Source organism: Heptranchias perlo, chromosome 36, assembly GCF_035084215.1.
Source record: "Heptranchias perlo isolate sHepPer1 chromosome 36, sHepPer1.hap1, whole genome shotgun sequence".
Taxonomy (NCBI): Eukaryota; Metazoa; Chordata; class Chondrichthyes; order Hexanchiformes; family Hexanchidae; genus Heptranchias; species Heptranchias perlo.
The window spans coordinates 17,144,511-17,172,441 of NC_090360.1; the positions used below are offsets into that span (position 1 = coordinate 17,144,511).

The following is a 27,931-nucleotide window of genomic DNA, read 5'->3' on the forward strand; positions in this document are numbered from 1 at the left end:
CGTCTCATCATCCTGTCTGATGGATCGCACAGTCTGAGGTAAAACTTTCACAGGTGTTTCCATTGATGTTCTGCCAAAGTTACAGAAGAACCCTGCATAAATTATTGATGTGCATTTAAAATGTATAATGCAGCCTTGGCACTTTCTCTTTAAAAGTGATCTGCTGGCCGAAATAACTTTCGAAAAGCACTCCAGAATATTTTGCTTGCAAAATGTTAAACTTTGCTCAGGCTAGTCTTTCCTTCACAGGTTCGCTAAGATATCCATGATGCATCAGCCCCTGTAAGCAGCCGCAGGCCTTTGAAACCTGCAGCAGCATAAGAATTTCTTGTGCCTCATGACTGAGCCCAATTGGAGGCCTCATTGACTGCCCACAGATCACCCCACCCCCTCTCACTATTTAAATGATCCCTGACTGGAAATCGGGGTTTAAACCTCGACCTCATGCACAGCGCACTTCCCAACATGGGCTGCAGGAGCACTGCATTGTCAGAGGGTGCCGTCTTTCAAATTAGACGTTAACCGAGACTACATCCACCTGCTCAGGTGGACGTAATAGATCCCATGGCTCTACTCGAAGAAATGCAGTGGAGTTCTTCTAGTGTCCTGATCAACATTCCTCCTTCAACCAACATCACTAAAGTAGATTATCCATCCATTCAATCATTTGCTGTTTCTGGGACCTTGCTGTGCACAATTTAACTGCTGCGTTTGCCTACATAACAGTGACTGCATTTCAAAAGTAATTAATTGATTGTAAAGTGCTAAGGTCCATCCTGAGGGCATGGTAAGGCAATTTATCAATGCAAGTTTTGTCTTTTGCATTCTATATCCGATTGATCAATTTTGGAGACATTGGGAATAGAAGTTCATGATGATAAATATGTTCCTATATCCTTGAACATCTACATGTGTGATGCATTTTATAGTAAGGGTCAAAGACCTGTAATAATATGTGACTTAAAGGTATAGAATTATAGCATTTATTACTCTGCTGATCAGGCACATATACTGGGGAATAATCCAGATTAATTTATCAAATTGGACTGTGGAAGAATAAAATCCCCATCTCTAGGGAAGACCAGCTTAGCCTTCTTCAATGAAGTTTCCTACCTTCCCATAGTAAACAGAAGTTTATTTATTAAATGTTGTGCACAACATATCGAAAGTCAAGATATCCAAATCTAGGAATAGTTAACGATTAAGATCAACTAATTTATTCCATTCAAAATTTCATATTAAGATTGCGATGGGATGTTACTCAGCATCACTGACCGTTTCAGATAAGTATCAATATCTGTCCAAATGATAATCTTTGAAACTTAAATCCAACTGACCTGAAGACTGGCTTCAGAAAGAGTGTTCGACTTTTGACTTCTACTAAAGATGAGCTGAATGTGACTTGCAAAGTTTTTGATACTGACATTGGGAGATAAAACTGGGAAAGAATTCCATTCCACTGCACTGACCTCTCTCATCTTGATAAGTCCAAAATTTATAAATATCTGTGTGTATAGATATAAAATTGATACAGGCCTTGTGATTACCCTTCTCTCATGAGGCAGGGAGAATGTCAAGGCTGTTGTATGAGGCTATCTCTTCCAATAAGAAGCATTAGTTAAATTAGAGGAATTCAGAGCATGACAATTCTAACCTTGAGCAGATACGTAAACAAAATCCAACTTGTAGAGATTGTAAAGCAATTGAGAATTTACATTTCTTTCCACTGAAACAAAGAGAGTTCCTAGGTCTTTTTGACTTCTGCCTCCCGTTGCATTCTTGGGAAAGATCATCACTGTAATAAAAATCTCAGGTCTCATTGCTCACGGTGAGTCGGAGGATACACTGTTTTAGAAAACAAGGGCTGCTATCAACAAAGTGTGAAAGTGTAAGAATCCCCTTCGAAGGCCAGAAAAACAACGTAGCCTAGCTCTCTCAATCTCTACAATCTAGGAAAGTCTGACACAAACCAATTAGTAACAGTTGAGCACTTTATTTGGAATAAGAACAGAGGCAAGTACAAACAGTGCAGTAAACAGTGATTTATACTGAACAGCAAAGGCAAAGCTCACCTGTGTGGTGGTCAGAGCAGAATAGTATTCTAGCGCCAGTGCAGTTATTCCAGATTGTTGCATCTTAGTCGCGCTATTTCTCTACAAAAAACATGAGTAGAAATGATGCCTAATGATGGACAGGCATTAACCCATTCAGGTTACTTTTCCCCCATCCCTTAATTAGAGTGGGCCCTGGGGCTAGTGATGATCACATGCTCAAGGGTTTACCTCTTTCTAAGTTGGAGACCTTTAACCTTTCTTTGTTCAGCTTTCTTACAGATCCAGCAGTTTTCGTACAACTGCTAAGCATGTAGCCGTGTCTGTTTCCAGACATGGGCCTCTGAAAGTTACTGTTTTGTCAAGGACGTGTTTGCACCTGCTCACCCAATCTCTGTTGGGGAGGGCTGCCTGTCTTTTCCCAGACTGACAAGACTCTTTTACATTCACGAAACTTACAAAGAAACATTATACTTATGAATGTATTACAGAAGTGTCTGAAAGCATGAGCAACTACGTTAATTATTATATGGTTCAAGCCACTGAAGACTATCATTATTAAATTTAAAACACATATCGTTTGTTTGACCAAACTACGGTTGAAGTACTAAATAAATGATTTGGTAAAATGTTTGTGGTTAAAATATAAATGAAGTTAACTGTGATTAAACGTAAGTAAATGAAGTATAAATGTAGACAGAAACAGAGGGTCTCATTTCCCTTCACAGGGACACTGAAATAGGAAATAAGTGTGACACTTAAAGGCAGTGCATATTTTACGCAAGACTTTTAATATATTCTCATCAATCTCCTGTGTTGAAGGGGAGTCAAGTCCAAGTGTAGTGCAGGTGGGTTAGAGGGCGGGGGTTAATTGTGGTTCAGGTGCAGGTGAGTTAGAGGGCAGGGGTTAATTGTGGTTCAGGTGCAGGTGGGTTAGAGGGCAGGGGTTAAATTGACCAAGTCCACAGATGTAATTCAGTCCATATTTGAAAGTCATATATTCTGTCCTTATTTTTATATAATACTTTGCTTTCATATTATTATTTAATTATAGCTAAATAACAAACCTATGACCATTTGAAAAGCAGAGAAGTAGAATTCGTTGGAGCATAGGACTTTTTTCTGTATCAGCGGCTGAGGAACTGGGAGAGGCAAAACTCCCAGTGATAGCACTTTCATTTCTGAGTCAGAAGGTTGAGAGCTCAAGCTATATTTGAACACTGTAGCATGCAATCTAGGCTGATACTCCAGTACAATCCTGAGGGAGTTAAACAGTTAAACAGCTCAGTGATCCTACCTAGACTCGCACATGAAGAATGGTCACTGTTGGCAGTCGTGGAGTTGTAACCAACTTAAGTCACCGCCTTCAGAGATTAAAATAAAAGTATGTTTTACTTCCTAGTAAGTTGCTCGCTCCAATTTATCTCTTACTTACTTTTATAATGGGTTGCAACCAATTTGACTTGAAAGTTGAAAATATTGAAGTCAGTGTAGATATTAATGAAAAGTTATTCTTTCTTCTCATTGTCTAAGGAATTTCATCCAGATCTCTCAAAGACCCAAGGGTATAAAAAAATAAAATTCAACATGTTATCTTGCCATCTCTTCTCTTTTCAAAGGACTCAATGGGATTCCTGTCTGCACAGTAAACGATGACTGGTACGTCAACTCTCCACTTTCTCCTCATCCGTTGATAAAGAGCCAGCTTCCAACTACAATCCTTGGAGGGTTTGGCACCCGATTGCCTATCAGTATTTTTCAGTGTAATGCCTTCAGTGACGGATATATCCCGAAGCCTGCCATAGGTTTGTATTGTCATTATCATGAGGGATATTCCCCCAACATTTCTGTTCCTTGATTTGCATAGCACGGATACATTTTTGGCTGTGTGTTTCCAACACAGCATCGCACGATGGGAGTCCATATCGGAATATCGGATGTGGAGAATTATGTGTCCTTTTCATGGGTCATCTGATTTTTCTTTTAATGAATAGAAAATCAGATGGGCTACTTAATAGGGGCATGATGTGATCATTAAAGTGCATCTATTATTGCATTTAAGAAGAAATTAGATAAACATTTGAAAAGGAAACTAATAAAAAGGATAGGAAGAATTAGAGAACTAGAATTAGAGTAGATAGCTCCAATCTGGAACAAGCATTGGTGCAGACATAAAGGGCCAAATGGCTCCCTCTGTGCTGAAATTTATAACTTCTATGATATGACATACTTGTACCTAGACTTCCAAAAGGCCTTTGATACATTATTACATGAAAATCTCTTCTACAAACAAAAGGTTGGTGTGTATCAATAAGACATGGAGGTGGATTAAGAACTGGCTCAAGGAAGGAAAGCACAGGATAGTGAAAAGAGGAAGGCTAGGTTGAAATGGGGGGCCCCATGGGCCCATATCTGAAGCTCTCCCTTTCCTACTATACATAAATGACTTGGACACTCAATTTCAGTGGAATGTAATTAATTCCACAAATGACACCGAGCCGGGGAGGTGGGGGTTGTGGGGGGGAGCATGGGGGGTGCGCGCAGGGGGGCAGGGTGCAGGGGCACGGGTATGCGCTTGGGGGGGTGGGGTGGTGGAGACGGGGCAGGGGTGGTTACTGTGATTCAGAGAAAGATCTTACAAAAAAAGCTCGACTGGTAATGCACATTTGAAGTAAAAATAGGAAGGGCTTATATTTCATGCATGAAATAAAACTTGCCACGGGGGAAGTTGAAAGAGACCTAAGGGTGTTAATTGATTTGTTGCGTACTTGTCCAAATAGCTTACAATAAACAAAGCAAACTGGACGCTTGGTTACATTGCCAACTCAGCTGAGTTGAAATCCCAGAAGTCACGCTGAAGCTGTACAGTGCTGTGGTCAGGCTGCACCTGGAGTACTGCGTACTGTACTGGTTGCTGCAACATAAAGGGGCCATCCAGTCCCCAGAGCAGTGCCAAAGAGATCAACGAGGCTGATCTCCAGTTTTAGCCGGCTGACTCATGAGGTACAACTTAATAAACTCGAATTGAGATAGCTGAGAGTGGATTCATAGAAGTTTCTAAGATACTTAATGGGACAGAGAAAATAAACCTGCAACAATATTTTCTGATACCCTTGGGCAGCATGACAAGATGGCACAGGTTCAGGGCTGTGAGGGGCAGAAACCAGGAATTCCTTCTTCATACAAAAGTGTTTCAACTGCTTTAATGAGTTGCAGGAAGGTTGATTTAAGGCCAGGCCAATGGACTCATTTAAAAAAAGACAGCTAGATACTATAAAGAGAAGATAGTAGGGTTGATATTCTGGAAGATTAAATCTCTGCTCTCCTCCAAATCTTGCCCTCTTGCACAACCCCAATTTTAATCACTCCACCATTGGCGGCCGTGCATTCAGCTACCTAGGTCCTAAGGTCTGGAATTCCCTCCCTAAACCTCTCCACCTCTCTTCCTCACTCTCCTCCTTTAAGATGCTCCTTATAACCTACCTCCACCTGTCCTAATATCTCCTTATGTGCCTCGCTGTCAAATTTTGTTGTTGTTGTTGTTATTATTATTGAATGGGTTGGAATGCTTTCCTCATCCAAAGCTATCTAGTTATCTTGCGATTATGGCAGTGGTTAAATACAACCCCTATTACAAAGTATTGGATTCAATACTGGACATAAAATATAAATCTCCCCATCAAATAGAATCCAGGTCAGTACATCAAATTTTGGGAAAGGGTGTTCTATTTTTGATAACTATCAGGTATAAGAGGTACAGACTTCTGATATAAAATGTCTTCACTGTTGGAGCAGGTAGCAGACAAGTGTCCTTTCCCTGGTAGTCTTGTGTGTGTATTTGGGAAAGGTGGGAATTAAGTAGCCTTGTTCTGGCTCTGTTTCCTTCCATTCCCTGGTAATCTATTTGAGGAGGAGCAGAGATCCATGGCAGGTATGTATTTGTACATCCCTTGGTAGTTTAATTGGGAGGTGCTTATGCAGTCACATTGTGAGTATGCATCTGTAAATTCCCTGGTAGTCCACTCTGAGAAGTGTCATCATACCATGGCTATCTGGCCAGTGTGTGATAGTCCAGGCAGGAGGTAGTGATGTGCTCTGTAACTTGAAGTAGCAGGTGTTGTTATAATGTCCTTTCTATGACCTTCCTGAGTAAAGAGAGAGAATGAAAGAACTTGCATTTAAATAGCACCTTTCATAATCTCAGAGCATCCCAAAGCATTTCACAGCCAATGAAATATATTTGAAGTGTAGTCGCTGTTATAACGTAGGCAAATGCAGCAGCCAATTTGCACGCAGCAAGGTCCTACAAACAGCAATGAGGTAAATGACCAGATAATCTGTTTTTTAAAAAAATGATTTTGTTTGAGGGATAAATGTTGGCTAGGACACCAGGACAACTTTCCTGCTCTTCTTCGAATAGTGCCGTGGGATCTTTTACATCCATCTCTGTTTAATGTTTCATCCAAAAGGTGGCACCTCCAACAGTGCAGCACTCCCTCAGTACTGCACTGAAATGTCAGCCTAGATTATTTGCACTATTCTCTGGAGTGGGACTTGAACCCATGACCTTTTTGACTCAGGCATGAGTGCTACCACTGAGCCAAGGCTGTAAAGACCATGTGCAAAAACTGTTGCCACCTTTAATTTTCATTAAAAATCCTACACGTTCCAAATTCAAGTTGAGAAAAGCAAATATTTCTTGCTAAATGGCTATATTGTCTTGCATGAGCAAATAGTCAATGGGGGAATGAAGGGATGAGGTGAAAGAGACTATGCTCTCCTCCACCAAATGGGAGACAACAGAAAGTCTAATGATCTAGTGCTGTACTGGAGTCACAAATTTAGTCTAATTGTCCCTCTGTAGTCAAACCAAATGTTTATCCGTAATCACTAATATACTTTATAAATTATATCTACTGTGTGTGATAAGCAGTTTGAGCGAGTGACCAAAGGAACAACTGTTCAGTTGTCCTTGCTGCTCTGTACCTGTTTTTTTCTCAGTCTTGATGCCAGAACACTTACAGAAAAAAATGGCAAAAACAAATGTCTTGTAGTATGTCAGGGTTATCTGGCCTAAGTCTGGCATAGGGTCTTAAATGAGGGAAGGATTTTTAAAAAGTGCCTTAATGATGTTAAAACGTCCCCTCAGTTCACCTTCCTGTGTATTAATTTCTTGAATGGGCCTTGATTATTGGAAATGCCTGAAAATTCAGATTTGTTACGTGCCATTCCCATTCAATGGATCCTGTGTTATTATTGGTGTCATTTGCCAATCTAAGAAGGAAGTCTTTTTATTTCAGTATCATTGTCTGAAGCTTGGCGAGAAGAACTACGGGAGTTCACCTCCAGGGCCTGCCTCCTTGCACCTGAACAGCCTGAAGAAAAGAAGGAGGTCAGTACATCTTTAGACAGGGATGTTCCCATAGCATTGCAAAACTATTTTATTTCAATTTTCTGTATTCTTGTGGGGAATTGCATCAGTTTCACACACACAAACAAAAAAAGAATTGGAGGAAGAAACTTACGTGGTGCCAAGATGGTGATTCCTACAAAGCAGCACATTGTCATCTTCACAATTAATGAGTAGCTCACTTGGGTCATACTAGATGGTGAATCTTCTTCCTCATCTCTTCATTCCCCATTGACTATCCGCAAGAAAATACAGCCGTTTAGCAAGAAAATGAGGAGTCAATGGTTTGGATCTTCAAATTGCAAATCTTTCACATCTCCAACAGTGTTAAGTTTGGCCCTATGAAAAGTAACTTGGCCCATACTACATTGTGAAATGTTTATAGATCTCATTATCATGACAAGTCAATAGTTAGTGGTTATCTGAATGCATGTGCATGAATTCTTTTGAAGGATTTATAAGTTTGTTCCACTCATCAGAAGAGTAAAGCCTTTGAGCAGTATCTTGGTTATTTCCATCCCATTGCATTGTGAGTGAATGAATGGGATCCAGATTCACAAATTGGCCAACTGGATGGAAGTAGTTATATTAACTAATCAAATGCAAAGGAAGAAAAGCAATTATACAGGATCAGTTCAAATGTGCAGATATCATCATGCCAGCATGAATAAAGGATAATATAATCTACAGTCAAGTACTTACATTTATTAAAAAAAAGTTTCATAGCTGTTACGTTGTCAGTCACTCATAGATTGCTATTAACCACAAGACCAAAAATTCAAAGAATTTATTCATCTCCTGAAGCCAAGGTTACATTTCACCCTTCTAAACAGTTTGAAGACTGCTAGCTCAAGTATCCACAATTACAGATTTTCTTGAATTTTTGACGTCCCCTTGTGCGTAACTCATTGCAGTAGGGGTTATAGTGCCTGGTATGTAAACTGGGATTTCCTTACTCTGCAACACTCCATTCTTCCGGAATATTGCTGGGTAAACTGTTTCCTGGAGTTTCAAATCACTCACAGTTCCAGTCAAAACCTGATTACAGGGTTATTGTTCTTGCCCTTCCTTATATGGCCCAATGTTTGGACATTAAAGTGTAGGTTTTGGGCAGGGAACAGTAAAGTGGGGGAAGGTTAACATGTCACCTTAACAGCTTTTGAAAGACATTAAGCCATGCTCAGTTAACCCTTCCATAGCGCACAAACAGTAACGGGCTATCAAAACATGTTCAAACGCGAAAGTTTCTAGTTACAACTGTGTATAGAAAATTATTAGTTTCTGGAAGTAGAGATTCTGTATTACATTATAGATAGATTATATTACAGGATTATTATTAATCTGTGTAAATGGAAAAATGTAAGGGAACTATTTAATGATCATTAAATATGTTTATTTGATTTGAAGGAAGTTAGATGATGTGATGTAAGAGTTTGAATATGTGAACTTAAAAGATGTTCCCTTAACGACACTCAGTGCTGCACTAATTAAGAAACTGGTTAGAGTCAAATTGGAGCAGGCATCGTTTGACTTTTCCCCCCTGTCACAGAACTGCGATAGTAAAAATCTGGTAGAAGAGTTTGCAACAACCTTTACTCCTTAGCAGATTACTGAGCTTTACCAGTGATCTGGAAAGAATCAGGTTAAATTCTGCAAGGTCCCATTGATAATGTTCAATGAAAAGAATGATAGACATTTCTTCCAATTGATCTAAAAGATTATATCATTTCAGGGGAGAGAAAAAGTCAATATCTTTCTGAGTCAGAATGAATTACATACTTTCAACTTGCACGGTGAAGACATTTTTATGAGCTCAGATCACTGTTATTCATAAAATAAATTCCAATTAAAATTCTGAAGGGGTTTGATAGAGTAGAAAAGATGTTTCCACTTGTGGGGGAGTCCAAAACTAGGGGCCATAAATATAAGATAGTCACTAAAAAATCCAATAGGGAATTCAGGAGAAACTTCTTTACCCAGAGAGTGGTTAGAATGTGGAACAGGGAGTAGCTGAGGCAAATAGCATAGTTGCATTTAAGGGGAAGCAAAGTAAATACATGAGGGAGAAAGGAATAGAAGGATGTGTTGATAGGGTGAGTTAAAGTAAGGTGGGAAGAGGCTCATGTGGAGCATAAACACCGGCATAGACCAATTAGGCCGAATGGCCTTTTTCTGCGCTGTAAAATTCTATGTAATTGTCTCCCCTCTGCTCCTGAAGGCACTGACCCTGGCTACAGTACAGTTCCATAGGTGGCAGCAGATCTCCAATACCCTCCTCAAGTGACTGTTCTGTATATGTGACCCCAGATTGTGAGTGTTCGCAGGCTATTAAATAGAAAGCATCACAAGTCAGCCTGCTCCTCACCCGACATCCATATACAGAGCCTTTCAGCAGGAGTTACTGGATAGTGATCAGGAATGGGAGCCTGACTGATGCTAATTATAGTGATCCTACTACTATCCTAGCTTATCCAATTCCCCTTTGAAAGTTACTATTGAATCTGCTTTCACCACCCTTTCAGGTAGTGCAATCCAGATCATTACAACTCACTGTGTAAAAAAAAAATTCACCTCATCTCACCTCTGGCTCTTTTGTCAATTATCTTAAGTCTGTGTCCTCTGGTTACCGACCCTTCTGCCAGTAGAAACAGTTTCTCCTCATTTACTCTATCAAAACCTTTCATGATTTTGAACACCTCTGGATGAAACATTAAACTGAGGTGGAAAATCTAATGGCAGATAGTTATGGTGATGCATCTGATAGATGATATATAGAATGAACTGCTACCTAGTGCAGTAAAAACAAACATTTCAGAGCCAGAAAACTGCTAGGAGTGAATTCAAATGCAAATGTAGATCTGGGATAATAGAAGGAAAGTCACATGCATATTCAAGACAATAATTTAGCAATGCCAAATGGAGATAAAGAAAGAAAGAACTTGCATTTATATAGCACCTTTCACATTCTCAGGCACTCCATTGCCAATGAATTACTTTTGAAGTGTAATAACTGTTCTACTGTAGGCAAATGTGGCAGCCAATTTGCACAAGGCAAGATCACACAAACCGCAACGACTAGATAATCTGTTCTGGTGGTGTTGGTTGAGAGATGAATGTTGGCCAGGACACCAAGAGAACACCCCTGATCTGCTTTGCATAGTGCCGTGGCATCTTCTACATCTACCTGATCAGGCAGAGCCTCAGTTCAACATCTCATCCAAAAGGCAGCGCCTGTGACAGTACTGCACTGAAGCAGCAGCCTAGCTTATGTGTTCAAGTCACTGGAATACACTACCTGAAAGGGCGGTGGAAGCAGATTCAATAGTAACTTTCAAAAGGGAATTGGATAAATACTTGAAGGGGTGAAAATTGGAGGGCTATGGGGAAAGAGCAGGGGAGTGGGACTAATTGGATAGCACTTTTAAAGAGCCGGCACAGGCACAATGGGCCGAATGGCCTCTTTTTGAGCTGTGATTCTATGTGCACTTCACATCACCTATAGTTAGGAACTCACACTTTATCTTGTAGCTAAACATACTGAATATTGAATCTTCTGACTCAGAGGCAAGAGTGCTACCCACTGAGCCAAAACTGAGAGCTGTTTGAATTCTGAAAAGCAAGGTCAGCGTTGCCTGAATTCAACATTCCCCCTCTGTTGCTGTTGTTGAATACAGTAATGCTTTGGGAATTCTGGAAAGAAGAAAGAACTCTGTGTTTTGCTCTGCATACTTACTGCTCGTTCAGACATCTCATGTTGTTGGAATGAACTTTGAGCAGAATTTTTTAATAGGGGCGTTTCACATTTTTTCCAAGCTGCTATGTATTTTTAGACTAGTCATACATATATAAAAGAAGAATAGGTCTCAAGTGCAGCAGACACAAATTTTAGGAATTTGTACTCCTGGTGTACAGCTTCGCCCACTGAGATCTCCTGTTAGGAAGCCAGATACAAGGCCTCCCATAATTTGCCATCCATTCATTTTAACCATGGGGCATGATCTGAATTTCTAATATGCACTCCCAGCAGGCAAAGCTCCGTGCTGGGAGGACAAACTCATAAAACCACCCATGCTCTGTAAAAGTGAGGCTGGATTTCTGTATAATACACTTTTGTGTGTATATGAGAGAGGTATGCTTTCACTGGAATGAACTGTAATGCAGTGGAGACAAACGACCAGCTCATTGGTGCAATAACAGCTTGCATTTAACCTAGAAAAACATCCCAAGGCACTTCACGGATGTGTAATCAGACAGAATTGGATGCTAAGCCAAAGAATGAGCTATTAGGAGGGATGACCAAAAGCTGGGTCAAAGAGGTGGGATTTAAGGAGGGTCTTGAAGAATGAGAGGGAGGCAGAGAAGTTTTGGGAGGGAACTCCAGAGCTTAGGGCCGAGACAGCTGAAGGCATGGCCACCAATGGTGGAGCAAAAGGAAGAGGCTAGAGTGGGAAGAACAGAGAATTCTGGCGGGAGAGTGAGTTGTAGGAGATAAGCAAGATGGGGTGGCGCAAGGCCATGAAAGGATTTAAACACATGGATGAGAATTTTAAATTGGAGGCATTGAGACACCGGGAGCCAGTGTAAGACAGCAAGCATGGGGGTGATGGGAGAAACACTGGAGCATCAACTTACAGCTCACAGAGCAGTGGGATAGGGGTTTGTGCTCAAAGGTCCTAATTGCCACTGAATTGCAATCATGAACCATTGAGCAAAAACAAAGTGCTTTGCCACCTGGGCATGAGGATGGAATTAAAGGTAGTCGTCAACAGTTAATCCTAGACATCTCCCAACATCCTGCCCAGAGATCTGAGAGCTGGTCAATTTCCTGATGAACAACCTGTGGAGACCAGGAAAAGAGATAAAGGGAGGAATTTATATCCTTATCAACAGAGGGAGGCATATGATAGCATTATCTTTCTGATTTTTACAAACATTATTTTCGGTCGTGGGATTACATCAAATGCCTTTAAGTTTCGAAGTGTACAGTGGGAGATATTCCTCATTGAAAGAACAAACAGGATGTTTCCTTGTATTTTGACAGACCGAGGTAAGACGAATGACTCAATATTCTGCACAGACTGGTCGGATTATCCCGAGCTTCACTCCTGCCGTGAGCCGTCAGACATCTCACCGATCCTCCAGAAACGGTGTCAGGAAGAGGAGCAAACACAATGGACCTTTCCAGGACCAGGAATTACTGGTGAAAAACACATTTTTTAATAGAACAAGATCTAATCATTAACTTAGATTTGTTTTAAGCCATTGGAATGTTACACAAAATAAATATAACGAAAAAGCAAAATACCACGGGTGTTGGATATCTGAAATAAAAAGAGAAAATGCTCAGCAGGTCAGGCGGCCAACTGTGGAGAAAGAAACAGAGTTAACATGTAACAGAGAAAATCAATAATGCATAAAAAAAATCTTAAATCTGCATATGTTTCCTGTCTGCAAAATCTTATTTGCTTTTGTCGTGATTTTTTCACACTTTTTGTCTCAACTTTTCCCATTATAAATTCCCATGTCTACATTTACAATGGAAACTGCCTATGTAAACATGTCATGTTGTAATTACAGCTTGCTGCCAATAGTGGCACTGTAGCACCTCAGTTTTGCACCCCCCACCTCCTTAGCAGACAAATATCTCATTCAAAATCTTTCGTGTGCATACCCTGCTCCAGTTATTCCTTCCCCCCAAACCCACTTCACCTAAAGACTGCATTTTGGTCATGACTCACCGTTTGCAATGCCACAGGAAACAGGCTAGCGCACGTGCATGTGTGTATATGTGCACGCGTGCATGTGTGTGTGCATGCACCAGTATGCATGTGCGTCCATGTGTGTGTATGTGCACGTTTGTGTATGTGTATGCATGAGCATGTGTGCATTATATATTTACATAGCTAACAAGGAGAGAAAACAATTTGATTTTCTATTTCACTCCCAAAAGCAAGAGCTCCTGGCCCAGTACTGTAAGCTGTGACCTTCTAAGACCTTCTCCTGGTGGCCATATTGCATGTGGGAGCCTGGACAACGACTGCCAGTTTGCTATTTGACTATGAGAGTATCACAGCTGTGAGCCTGACCCTAACCTCATTGGGGAGGGGGGAAGTAGGGAAGATAAATTTTGCTGATTTAAGCAAGAACTTCCATTTATATAACATATTTCACGACCCCAGGATGTCCTAAAGAGCTTTCCAGATAATGAAGTACTTTTGAGGGGTTGTCATTGTTGTAATGTAGAAAGTGCGGCAACCAATTTAGCGCTCCCAATGTAGATCTTCACGTATATGCTCAAAAATAGAAACTAAAAGTTTCTTCAGCCTTTTGTTGAACGGTCTCCAGCAGCCCCTTTAAGGACACTGGTTAGGCTGCTCTAGCCCTGGAGCATGCTCAGTGCAAGCTCCGCCCAGTTATACATGAATTGCAGTCAAGGTCCTACGACTGACGTAGGACCCCAATTTGTAGGCGACCAGGCTTCTCGCCTGAATATCGAACCAGGCGGGCCTTAGGCATCAAAGGGGCAGCCAAGATGCGCCCCCCCCAACCCCGATTTTCAACTGCTGGCCACCTGTTTTTAAGGTGCCAACCGTGAGGCTGTGTGTTGAATTTCTTCCCTCCCACCCCGTGTGTGTGGACCTTGTTGAGGAGCAGATCAAGGCTGATTCCCAGTAACATCCTTATCTGTCACGATGATATCAGTGTCGTCTTGACCTGCCATATTTATTTTTCTACTCAGGTGCTGGAGCTGCTCTGCCAACTTCTACAGACTGACTCGTTCTCGGCCATCCAGCAGTGGCTGCTTTGCGCAGGGCAAAGGGGTGAGCAAAACCTGGCCTTTGTGCCTCATTGATAGGGTCAGACACCGAGTGCCCAATCTGTCCCTGGCACCTTTGTTTGAATTAACCGCCAAAGGACCATGCACTATTTTCATTGTGTAGCTAATTTCCTTCAACCTTCGTACAATTGGCCTAAGAATGTACATTAAAGAATTGCACATAAAGTATGCTATAGCACCAAGGATATTTTATTGACGGTTTAGGACACTTTTTTAAAAAAAAATTGTTCTTGGGGCGTAGGCAACACTGGCAAGCTAGTAATTTATTGCCCATCCCTAGTTGCCTGGAGGATATTAAGAGTCAACCACATAGTTTGGGACTGGAGTCACATATAGGCCAGACCAGGTAGGGGCGGCAGGTTCCCTTCCCTGAAGGACATCAGTGAACCAGTTGTTTTTTTTTTACAACAACCCGCAAGCTTTTCTTGGTCATTTTCTGGTGCTACCAGAATCATTGAGCTCAATTTCACAGCGAAGTTTGCAAAACCTTTTCTGTTTGTTTGCCAACTATGTGGCACAGTTATGTAAATCATGTCACAATAGATCATGACCTAGTGGAGCCAATAAGCTTTCAGGGTAAGGTAATCCAGGATTGATTATCTTAGTCTAGTAAAGGCTTGGGAACAGAATTAGGCCTATTAGGTTCGGGAATCTATAGCCGTTCTCAGCAGGCGTAAGGGCCTATCGGGGGGGCCTACTGGGTGCTATTTCACAGGGAAGCTCAGGAGCTCACAAGACATGTCCCCTTTGATGTGTAGAGGGGACACTGGAAGATCTGCTTTTGGTCCCCACCTACTGGAATTTAAAGGGCTGCAGCATATGGGGCAAAATTCCTACAGAACTGGGTTCCACCCCAAGATCCTGCCTTCATCTCCCCTCCCACTGGCCTAAATCAGGCTTTGTCTCTTTCCAGACCCATGAATTATAGGACCTTAGCGGTTTTTTTTTAAGAGAGCATTTATTTTTACTGATAGGAGCTCTTTTGTCTAAATAAATTAGCACTATTTATTTACAGAGAAAGACTTTGTACTGGGAATGGTTCAGTCGACTCTGGCAAGCAGTTACCCTGATTACCAGCAATATGCGGAATGCACAGAGGAGCAACTAAAATCCCAACTAGATCACAATCCTTCAGCGTCACTCTCAAGAAAGTCCACTTCTAATAGGAAAAAGCACGATAGGTATGAATAAAAATGATGTGACACTTTCTCGTCACTTCCCAATAATCTTAGAATGGAAACATTCTTATAATATTGTTTAACTTACTTTTTTTAATACTCATAATGAAGCTGAATTGCACGTGTTGGTACATTTCCTGTAGTATGTTCGTTGGCTCACACTCATTGTAGTTTTTATTGGTGCTGCACTCTCATTGTGTCAATTGTGTTTAAAAAGTAGGAATGTTTTAATCAGAACATCTTAAACTTGCTCAGCTTTTCAAGCCCAGCGCCAAAGTCCATTGGCCAGGAGGAAATCCCATCACAGAAAATAATCTAGCCTGGTGTGACTTGTATGCGTTTACTTTCTTTCACGCTTTAGGGTAGGTTTTCAACTTGCTGCCTTGTGTTTTAGGCATTTAGTAGTGTCGGGTTAATATTGCACTAAAGCTACCCCTAATCTTTGAGTAGATTTCTTTACTCTGTGAGTGGTGAGAATGTGGAACTTGCTACCACATGGAGTGGTTGGTGCGAATAGCATAGATGCATTTAAGGAGCAGCTAGAAAGATACATGAGGGAGAAAGGAATAGAAGGAGATGTTGATAGGATGAGACGAAGGAAGGTGGGAGCATAAACGGCATAGACCTTTTGGGCCGAATGGCCTGTTTCTGTCATGCAAAATTCTATATTATGGTAATATTTCAAATCCATTCATGTGGTAATCCACTCTATGTCTTTGTCCCATTGTATTTAGATAACCTTCTACATTCGCACTTTCAAGCCCACAAATTTTGACTGCGGATTGTTGCCTGTCCTATGCCCGTCCATTCCACCATCACAAACCTCTCACCCCTGCCCTCTGAAACTATATTCTCAAACCATATCATCACACTGCTGCTCTCCCTGGTTTCAACAGCCTCCCAAACCTATCTCCTTGGACATGCCTTTGTCTTTCTCCCAAATCCTGTTACTTCCATGTTGGTCTTCACGTCTTCCCCTTTGCAAACCCCCCTATCTACATGAGGAGTGCCTAGAAATTCCTACTGGTGAAAGTGCTTCTTGCTGGTGGGATGTAGGCAAGTGCAGGCCGGAAAACAGGGAATGTATCTAGGGCCCTTCCTGGCATATCCCAGAACTTCTGCCAGCTTGCCCCTTAACGTTCCGCCCCGGAGTACCGAGAAGATGATCAAACTTGACAATCTAGAGGAAGTAAACTTGTAACAAGGTTTCCATAGGATAGATGAAATTCCCCTCCAACGAATGCTGCAGTATAGTGGTACCAAAATCTACTTTTTGTTGCCGTTTATAATTGCATCTTCTGTGTTATGTTTATTCAGATATTACCTCAAAAAGAAGCCTGAAAAAATTGAAGAGGAGCAACCAGGTGAGAGAGTTTTTTCCATTTCAGTATGAGAAAAAGATGAGACAAATCAAGTGTTCGACATTCATGATACAACGGTTAAAAAATTGTGATCTAGCCAGAATCCAGGGGGATTTAACAGGCAGGTCTATACAGTATACACACCACAGAATTAATTTTGTAGGGTGGCAAATGGAATGCCAGCTGCCAGGAGCATTTGTGTCCAAAAGGCAAATACTAGAGGTACGCGTACACGACCATGGGTGATAATGTTGCTATGGTCTAGACATTAACGATGGCGATATTAGCATGTGAATAATTAATGAATGAGCTCGCATAACATTCCTGTGTCCATTATTTTGGGAGAGGCGTTAAGTAATTAAAATACGTTAACGCCGGTATTAAACGAGGAATGGGCAATTTTTTTCACTCAAAGGGTGGTGAGTGTCTGGAACGAGCTGCCAGAGGCAGTAGTAGAGGCGGGTACAATTTTGTCTTTTAAAAAGTATTTGGACAGTTACATGGGTAAGATGGGTATAGAGGGATATGGGCCAAGTGCAGGCAATTGGGACTAGCTTAGTGGTATAAACTGGGCGACATGGACATGTTGGGCCGAAGGGCCTGTTTCCATGTTGTAACTTCTAATGTGTTCAGCACGCTTCCATTAGTATCGCCAAAAGAAATGTCAAGGCTTACGTGTAGACTGGGAATCTAATCAGATTGGCTGAACTTCGGCTGAAGCCCCTGAATACTGTCTCACACACATCACTTCGTTCAAGCTCACAGAGAAATGGCTGCCCCAAATGACACACAGGATGTTACCATGTGCAGTCACACACACAAAACACACATGCAACACATGCACAAAACACACACACACACACACACACACACACAATGCTATTCAAAGAAGCAACAGGAGGAGAAAACTTCAGTGTCAGAAAATTAGGACATTCTTGCAGGGTAAGAATTGGTTGAATTAGGGAACTACTGATTGAAGTTAATTGAACAATTTTCAGTAACAAACAGCATTAACTTGCATTTATAAAGCACTTCTCACGTAGAAAAACGTCCTAAAAGGCTTCACAGAGGCGAAAAGAATTGGATACTGAGCCTTTGCGGGTGGATTAGGGGAGGAGACTAAAAGCTTGCTCATAGAGATTTATTTTGAGAAGGGTTTTAAGGTGGGGATGGAGGAGAGATTGACAGGATTGGGAAGGGAGTTCCAAAGACTGGGGTTAAACAGCTGAAGGCTCTCCCCCTGAAAGGTGGAGTGGAGGGCGGAGAGGGAGGGGGCAGGGGAGAGGAGGATTGAACTACTTAGTTAAAAAAAAAGGATGGAATTCTTTCAGTAAAAAATAATTGGATCTCCTTGAATAGTTTGAGTTTTAATTCTTTGTATTTGGTTCTGGTGGGCCCCTATAAAACCTGATTATAATTCCAGTCTACTATACGGACTGAGCATTCATGATTGGCCTCCAGTCATGCTCAATTGGCATCCCCAAAGGAGCAAGCAGCTCTTCTTTGGCTCTTTGCACAAACCCATGCATTCACTCACTGTGAGCGAGCCACTGAGTAACAGAAAGGACGTGAGCAGCCATAATGAAACAGGCAGCCGCCTTTTCACGAGGGAATTCGGATGAGAAATAAAGGGAGAGAGAGTGGGAAGTATTGACAGAGGGTGGGGAGAGGAAGGAAGGGAGAGACAGAGGGAGATTTTTAATCTGTTTTGTTATTTTAGAACATGATGAAAATTTATTGTTTAGTTTATTTGTAATTTTGAAATGTGTTGTAAACCCAGATACAGTGTTTAAAAATGGATTCAATAAGGTAGATACAGAGAAACTATTTCCTCTGGTGGGAGAATCAAGAACAAGAGGAGTAATTTTAAAATTAGAGCTAGGTCATTTAGGAGTGAAATCAGGAAGCACTTTTTCACACAAAGGGGTAGTAGAAATCTGGAATTCTCTCCCCCAAAAGGCTGTGGATGTTGGAACAGTTGGAGCTTTGAAGACTGAGATTGATAAATTTTTGTTAGGTAAGGGTATCAAGGGATATGGGATGTGGAACAAAGACGAGTAAATGGAGTTGAGGTACAGATCAGCCATGATCTAATTGAATGGCAGAGCAGGCCCGAGGGGTAGATTGGCCTACTCCTGGACCTAATGATCCTATATTCAATTTTACATTATTTGTATGTGACCATAAGTGTGTTATGTCTCTGCCTGTTTTCAACCAATTGACCCTTTATAACCCTGAATATCAGGTTGTCTTTTTTCCCCTAAGACAAGCAATATAACTGTGAGGTAACAAAGTGTTTTAAAATTAACCACAATGTTTCAAAGATTTACATAAATACACATTAGCACATTCAGTGTGAGGAAGAGGCATCATTTGGAAGGAGTGTGTACAACTTTAAATTTGGTTCCCTGCCATAATCAACTGATCCGTTCACCAAAATCACATTCGGCCCATCTACCTCATCCTTCCACAGAAACATATAGTCCCTCCCCATCACAGCTTCGAAGTGCCCCTTGAATGTGCCCAGTACCATAACCTCCACTACTCTATCCAGAGGCCAATCCTGATATTAATCAGTCATCATTGGTCTCCTTACCTAAGAGGGAGTGCAGCGAAGTTTCACTGATTCCTGGGATGGCAGGACTGTTGTATGAGGAGACATTGGGTCGACTCGGCCTGTATTCACTCGAGTTCAGAAGAATGAGAGGGGATATCATTGAAACATATAAAATTCTGACAGGGCTAGACAGACTGGATGCAGGGAGGATGTTTCCCCTGGCTGGGTGGGGGGGGGGGGTCCAGAACGAGGGGTCACAGTCTCAGGATACAGGGTAGGACATTTAGGACTGAGATGAGGAGAAATTTCTTCACTCAGAGGGTGGTGAACCTGTGGAATTCTCTACCACAGAAGGCTGTGGAGGCCAAGTCACTGAATATGTTTAAGAAGGAGCTGGATAGATTTCTAGACACAAAAGTTATCAAGGGGTATGGGGAGAGAGCGGGAATATGGTATTGAGATAGAGGATCAGCCATGGTCATATTGAATGGCGGAGCAGGCTCGAAGGGCTGAATGGCCCAGTCCTGCTCCTATTTTCTATGTTTCTATCAGTCCTGAACTTGCCTTTTACCAGTTTGTACCTATGTTCCCTTGTCCTGCAGCCATAGTAAGAAAGAAAGAACTTGCATTTAAATAGTGCCTTTTCACGACCTCAGGAAATCCCAAAGTGCTTTACAATCAATGAAGTACTTTTGAAGTGCTGTCACTGTTGTAATATAGGAAATGAGGCAGCCAATTTGCGCACAGCAAGGTCCCACAAACGGCAATGAGATAATGACCAGATAATCTGTTTTAGTGATGTAGGTTGAGTCTATACTCATTGGAGTTTAGAAGAATGAGAGGAGACCTTACTGAAACATATAAGTTTCTGAGGGGACTCGATAGGGTAGATGCTGAGAGGATGTTACCCCTCGTGGGGGAATCTAAAACTAGGGGGCATAGTCTCAGAATAAGGGGTTGCCCGTTTAAGACGGAAATGAGGAGGAATTTCTTCTCCCAGAGGGTCATGAATCTTTGGAATTCTTTATCCCAAAAAGCTGTGGAGGCTGAGTCATTGAATACATTCAAGGCTGAGTTAGACAAATTTTTGATCAGCAAGGGAGTCAAAGGATATGGGGAAAGGGTGGGAAAGTGGAGTTGAGGTAAAAATCAGATCAGCCATGATCTCATTGAATGGCGGAGCGGGCTCGAGGGCCTACTCCTGCTTCTTATGGTTCTTGGACAAATATTGGCCAGGATACCTCCCCTGTTCTCCTTCGAGTAGTGCCTTGGAATCTTTTATGTCCACCTGAGAGGCAGATGTTGGTTTAATGTCCCATCCGAAAGACGGTACCTCTGATAGTGCATCACTCCCACAGTACTGCACTGGAGCTTCAGCGTAGATTTTGTGCTTAAGTCTCTGGAGTGGGACTTGAACCCACGACCTTCTGACTCAGAGGCGAGAGTGATACCAACTGAGCCATGGCTGACACCTTAACTTGACATCATGCTGAGGATTAGTCTTTCCTACTTTAAAAAGTATCTTGTTTACTCCTATAAGAACCCCTCTCATTCTCCTCAATTCAAGAGTCCATGTTTTTCTCACCTTTCCTTGTACCTATTAAGGATCAACCGTGGTCTTTCTCGGCACTGTTTCCAGAGTTTGAATATTTTCCTTGTTACCAGTGGAACTGACTGTAGTACTCAAAGTATGGCCTGAACAAAGCACAATACAGCTTCAGCATGAGGGCCCCGACAATCGAGGCTAGAAGCTACTCTCTGCTGATATTAGTAGGACAAACACTTCATGTGTTCTTATGCTATTGCTGTGTCCTCTGTTCTACTTGAGCTGTTAAGCCATTTAACTCTGCGCATTTGACCAACTTGCATTATGGAGCCAGGTTATTGATGCAAACTAGCTGTAGTAAGGGCCCCAGCACCGATCCCTGTCCTCCAGCCTGACATCAGCCTCCAAGTTAACACCTGCTGCTTTCCCTCTTTCAGTCGATTCCTTAACCATCTCCAAATCATACATTCAAACTTCTGACAAAGCAACTCATCTTATTAGAAAGAATTAAAATGTTATCAAGAATAAGCTCCCCCACTGATAATAATAGAACCTCCTCCCATCCAACTCCCACTAAACCGGAGAAAACATTACTTGAAACCAAAACAGCACAGCACATATTAATGAAATGACAATTGAATTTGCGCGTCTCTCTTTTCTGTCCTTGTAATATTTTTTGCCGTTCCACTGGCATATCACAAGATCATCTGTCAATGGAATAATCAGATATTACTTTCTTAACTCTCATGTTTTTGATATGAAGGCAGATTAGCAGAAAACCCACAATGTACAATATGTCGAGACATAGATTTATATAGAGCTTACCGCACAGAAAGAGGCCATTCATCCCAACTGGTCTTTGCCGGTGTTTGTTTCACATGAGCCACCTCCCACCCTACTTCACTTCTAACCCTATCAGCATATCCTTCTGTCCCTTTCTCCCTAATGTACTTCCTCTTAAATGCATCTACGCTATTCACCTCAACTACTCCTTGTGGTAGCGAGTTCCACATTCTAACCACTCTCTGGGTAAAGAAGTTTCTTCTGAATTCCTTATTGGATTTATTATATATTTATCTTATATTTATGGCCCCTAGTTTTGGTCTCCCCCACAAGGGGAAACATTTTCTATACGTCCACCCTATCGAACCCCTTCAAAATTTTAAAGACCTCTATCAGGTCACCCCTCAGCCTTCCCTTTTCGAGAGAAAAGAGCCCCAGCCTGTTCAGTCTTTCCTGATAGTTATAACCTCAGTTCTGGTATCATCATGGGGCAGACCCAACATTATAAAAAGATGTCTTGCATACCAGTTTTTTTATAGAACGCTCTCCTGGAACCATGCTCTCCTGAGTGGAGAATATCAGAATTGATGCTATTTAAAGAAAAGAACTTGCATTTATATAGCACCTTTCACATCCTCAGTACGACCCAAAGTGCTTTACGGCCAATGAATTACTTTTTTGAAGTGTAGTCACTGGGGTAAATTTGAACTTCGGGCGGCCGACCGGGGTTGCCATCCCTGGTCAAACGCCCGCGCCATCCCTGGCCAAATGCCCATTCCAGTAGAGAAGGGATTTGCCTTGGAGACATGAATTTTCTTCTCAGTTAATGGGGGTGCAAGCCAAGCTTTAAAAAAAACCTGAAGCAGAGTCAACCCATTGCCATTCTTGCACTCTTTCAAGCTCAGAAATAAGTTATCTTTCCGCCCTGCCAGTCAGGGAATGGAGTGTAGCGAAACAGGGGAGAGCCCAGTGTAGAATCGAGACATATAGACCAGGAAAGTCCCACGGTTCCATCCCCGGCCTGTTCTGAATTGGCACAGGTCAGCTAGAACTGTTGCAGGCACTTCGATTGGCCTCGCCAACCCTGGGCTAGGAATCGACCCAATATCGTCTCTATTGTAATTTATCTTCTTGCCAGAGTAAAACCGGCAAGGCTGATGCTCCAGGTGTGGAGCCTTGTTAGATGGGAACATGGGTCTGAGTTCGGGTTGCCAACTCTAAAAGATTATTCTCCAGAACATTGCTTCCAGCAAACCTGGAGAAAAATTATTGGGGCTTTGACAGGGTGCCACGAGGGTGGTTGTTTCGGGTGACCAATGGCGGGAGTGTGGGGGCCGGGTGGTTGGAGGTGAGTGGTGATGTGACGGGTACCTCCAGGAATACATCCAGTCCCAGTTGGCAACCCTAGTCCGAGTTAACACGAGAGGGGCAATTCTGACGCAGGCACTACTGTTTAGCAAAGCTCCAGGGCAGGTGTGAAGTCTCGCTGGATTTACCCTACTTTATTAACCTCAGCCTCCCAATGCAAGTCAAATAACGTTATTATATGTCACTCCTGTATACTTTGTGTTCACTAAATCTTTCCTACTATGACAAAGGCCTCATTTGCTCCTAAACTATAAAGTATTTTCTAACTAACGATGGAGTCACTTGTTGACTTTTTATCCTACGCCACTGCTATGCAATTATTTGTCTTTTTCTATCTCCTCTGCAAAGTAATTATTATCTTTCAAGATTAAGTCTTGCCTTTTTACTGATGATGGAAACAATGCTCCTTCTCATTTGAAACATTCTCATTTCTCACCCATACATTCTGTCAAAAAAGTAAACGTGAATCATATTGGCTTAAGTTTGTCAGGGATAAAAAAAAAACCTGGCCCCAATGTGTCTTATAGGTTTGGTGTTTGATGCCTTTAAAATTGTATCTGCCCCTAATTATTGACTTATTTGGTATGTTTTAGTAATAATTTATAATTATATCAGAATACACAGTGATGTTAGCGTTGCTGAACTTGGAGATAAGTGGACTAAAAAACTGAAAATGTCTGCATTGTAAATATAATTAAATATGCCTCTATGTGTAGGTGTGCATTTTTTCTCTCAACTAATTTTTCATTAGATGATGTTTATTTCTGAATCCTCTTTATCCTTTAATTTAGATCACATAGGAACTGCAGAAGTTCTTCAGATTCATCGAAGCGAAACTCCAGAACGAAAAAATAATGGAAAACAGGAAGTCACTGAAACTTCCGGGGACACTGAGTCTAATTAAAACAGTCCACGATGAGTAAAACTTATCAGTTCGTCTTTGTGAATGAAGTCTGGAGAGGAATATGTTTTTAAAATGTAATAGGATAAGATAAAATTTGATTATATTACTAACATTTTTAAAGTGGTATGTGCAAGTTCTCAGGTTAAATTTGGCGGATGTCTCATTTGTATAAAAGACTTTCCGCTCATTAACTTTAAAGTCATAAGGAATGTACAACGGTCCAAATGTAATTAATGTTCCAACATCTGATACTCTACGTCAAACCGTAGGTATGCGGAGTATACTTTTGGTTAATTGACTTATTCTATCTCAGAGCTATGGGCATAGGTTCTTTTAATCTTTTGGTGTATAGGTATGCCAAGGAAATTCCTTTCCATCAATTTCTGTAGATTCTTAACAATCATTATTTTCCCCCGTAATAGTCTAAATTAATTCATTTATGCAAAACATAAAAATCGACAAACTGCAAGATTGACAACTTGCAATGAAATAGTTCTGAAGCGACTGAACCATTTCCAAAACCAGTTGCTTGATTCAAACAATGATTTTGACATTTAACCAGGATTTGACTAGGATTGCTGTTGTGGGATCTTGCTGTGCACAAATTGGCTGCTGCATTTTCCGACAATGTAACAGTGACAACACTTCGAAATAAATGTATTTCATTGTCTATGAAGTGCTTTGGAATATCTTGAGGATGTGAAAGATACAATATAAATCCACATTCTTTCTTTCTGATTCTAAGAAAGTTATCCTTTACCCACTTACTGATATTCAATTTGTCTACGCCCTTATAGCTTGTAGCTCTGAACGTTATAACACAGAGATTGTGATTACTTTTGTATTCCTGTGGTCAATAATATACCACTATGGTCTTCAATGGCAACCAATATTTGTGTAACACTGGTGATTGCATTGTGTGTACTTTTTTTTAAAAAACAGTAGTTCTCTTGAATTTATGGCTCCTAAAAATATGAAAAATGAGTATTCTGGGAGATTGGATGGTGCAATGGGTTTGCACACAGACCCATCACCTCTGAGATTGAATCCGGCACTAACGGTTGAGACGAACATCTCCCCTCTGTCTGCTGTTGAGGTCCTAAGTGAGGTGAGGTTAACTAACCTTATTTCATTCCCACACAGTGCGGGCACATCATTCAAAGTTTGGCACGAATTGGCACTAAATTGGTAATTTTCCTCAGCAAGGCCAGAAACCTAGGGCTCGATTTTTAAAAGTTAAAAAACGGGTGGGTTGGGGGTGGGGGGGGCATTGAAAATTGTCACCATTTCAGACCCACCTCCAACCCGCCCATTTCCGGTTTGCAGGGGGGCGGGACGAGGGGCGGGCGGCCGACCCGCTCCCAGGAGGCGGGTCGGGCCTTTAAACCTTCCACTTTTAACTAATTCCCCATTTCAAACCCGGGAGGCCGGGATTCCCGGGCCTTCTATTTTACGCCTTGTGAAAGAAGGCGAGAAGGCCCGAGATGCAGTTAAGTGCTTAGAAAGGCATAGCTTGTGGGCCCGGAGGAGCAGGAGTGCTTCCCCCAGGTCCAACAAGCCTACCTGCACTGACATCCCCGCCCCGATCGCGGACCCCACCCCCCCCCGATCTTCCCCCTCCGACCCCTGATCCTCCGACCCCGACCCTGATCCTCCAACCATGACCCCGATCCTCCGACCCCGACCCTCCCCATCAACGATCGCGGACCCCTGCGATGACCCCCGATCCCATCCCCCATGACTCGCGACCCCTGTGCCCACCTATGCCCACCCATGCCCCCCCATCCATGCAAACAAAGACTTACCTGCAGACGTCCTCTCCCTGGCTGTTCTCCCGTCTGACTGAGACCAGCCTGTCAATCAGCCGGTCCGTCGGACGGGAAACCGACAGAAAAATAAAAGACGTCCTTACGTCAAAATCGTAAGGATGTCCGGGAAACCCGTACTAATGGGTTTCCTGTCCTCAAATTGACCCTCCCCCCACCCCCTTCCCAGCTCCATTTGAAAATTGAGCCCCTACTGCGGGAAATGGAAAATATTCATATTAGTTCAGTGAGGGCTGCTCTTCTGAAGTTGAGGGAAGGTACATTGTTAGGGCTGAGAGAACTTCACTCTCCATCTAACTCATGTTGAAGTTGATTTTGGAATGCTCGATGCTGGGAGTGGTGGGGTTGCCAACTCTGATTGGATGTATTCCTGGAGGTTTCATCACATGACCCACCTCCAACCGCCTCACCCAGCCAAACAGCCTTTTACCCCCCCCCCACCCCCAAAATATTTTTACAACTAAGAAACAAAAGTTTTTCAAAGAAAACTGAATGAAACATACAATTTTTTTAATGCCCCTATGATTTTTCTCTTGGGTTGTTTTACAGCAGTGTCCTGGAGATTAATCTTTAATTTCTAGAGACTCCAGGGCAATCTTTGAGGGTTGGCAACCTCAGGGAGTGGATGTCAAAGGTGGCCACTCATTGATGAGAACAGATATTTGAAAATAGGTCCCAGAAATGGAACAATGAAGCACCTGATAGTTTACAAATTAGGAAGTGAAGTTAAGACCGAGTTGCAAAGGTCTTTCTCAGATTGCAACAAGCTAGATTTTTACAGTTTCATTCTGGTTACCAACATAGGTAGACAGTCTTGTTTAAAATAAAGTACAATGGAACCTCCAGTATCCACACTTCCATTATCTGCAGTCTCTATTATCTGTAAGAATATCCTTGGGAGTCAAGGCTTATTTTTGGCTGAATTAGCTGTGTTTTTAGAATGATTTGTCACAGACCATGGGCTCGTGATCCAGCAGGACAAGTAGTTATTGTCTTGAAGTTCGGTTCACGATGGAATTCACTATTCCTGCAGCTCTGATATTTAGCTTCAGTTCAGAATACACCGGGAGCTGGAGACGGCAGCTGGAAGATAACTCATTTTTGTAATGTAAAGTCACGGATCTTAATTGCACATGCTGGGAAATTGATTAACTTAGATCAGTCAGAAACAGACTGTGCAGTCTCAGTTCTGTGCTGCTCCTCCAAGCACTGCTTGTCCAAATATGCTGACCGTGCACAATAGTGTGAGGGCAGCTGATTCAAACATTTCGGTGATGCTCCCAGCTCCCATTTGAGGGCCTGGTGCCTGGGGTTAATAAGTTTAAATTTTGAGGACAGGTTGCATAGACGAAGCTTGTATTCCCTCTCTACTCTATCATAACCCCTCATAATTTTGAACACCTCCATTAAATCTCCCCTTAAACTTCTTGACTCCATGGAGAACAATCCCAGGTTCTCTGGTCTCTCCACAAAACTTAAGTTATTCATCAGTGGTACCATTCTGGTTAATCTATTCTGCACCCTCTCCAAGGCCTGTAATCTTGCACATTTAGTTCAGTAAAGAAGTCCAAACTAGGTTTGTTATAATGCAACTATGATTTCACTCTGGCTCTAAGAAGGTGTCAATGCCAAATATCCCTTCAGGTTCTTCTGATTTGTTCATTTGTTTTTATTGAGAAACTGGAATCTTCACAGAAGGACACTTGATTTTCACTGAAGCAGCAGTGATGGGCAGGAGATGCAACAGATTGTCACCTTGGAAACAAGCTATTGAATAAATTGAACCCATTCTGGTTACCTATGCCAAGCAATTGGCATCAAGAAGATATCCACATAGAATTTGTGTTCTTCTTCACGTAGAAATAAAGTTCAATAACAATTCAATGAAACTCAGCAAGCCTTCAATCATTTTAAGTGAATGGAACAAACTGTTTGCTCGAGTTGCATTTCTGCCGAGCACTCTCAAACATTTTGAAACAGCCTGAATTCTCTCAAGATTAGATGTGATTTTTAAATTTAATCTTACTCTCAAAGCTAACAAAACCGGCCTAGCTAGGTGTCAAAGTCATGGGCTACTGCAATTATTAATAAACAGACCACATCTTGCAA

General features: G+C 41.9%; 1 protein-coding gene across 1 annotated transcript in view; it reads left to right on the forward strand.

Annotated features, from left to right (window-relative positions):
- The window catches only part of LOC137303980 (protein TBATA-like), a 40,385-nt gene extending 15,175 nt beyond the window's left edge, over window positions 1–25,210 (forward strand). Inside the window, exons 4-10 of the mRNA XM_067972374.1 lie at window positions 3,671–3,856; window positions 7,352–7,443; window positions 12,503–12,661; window positions 14,201–14,282; window positions 15,315–15,480; window positions 16,795–16,841; window positions 23,884–25,210. Of these exons, the coding sequence (XP_067828475.1) occupies window positions 3,671–3,856; window positions 7,352–7,443; window positions 12,503–12,661; window positions 14,201–14,282; window positions 15,315–15,480; window positions 16,795–16,841; window positions 23,884–23,996 (845 nt within the window). The 3' untranslated portion in view covers window positions 23,997–25,210. The remainder of the gene's footprint in view (window positions 1–3,670; window positions 3,857–7,351; window positions 7,444–12,502; window positions 12,662–14,200; window positions 14,283–15,314; window positions 15,481–16,794; window positions 16,842–23,883) is intronic.
- The last annotated feature ends 2,721 nt before the right edge of the window (window positions 25,211–27,931 follow it).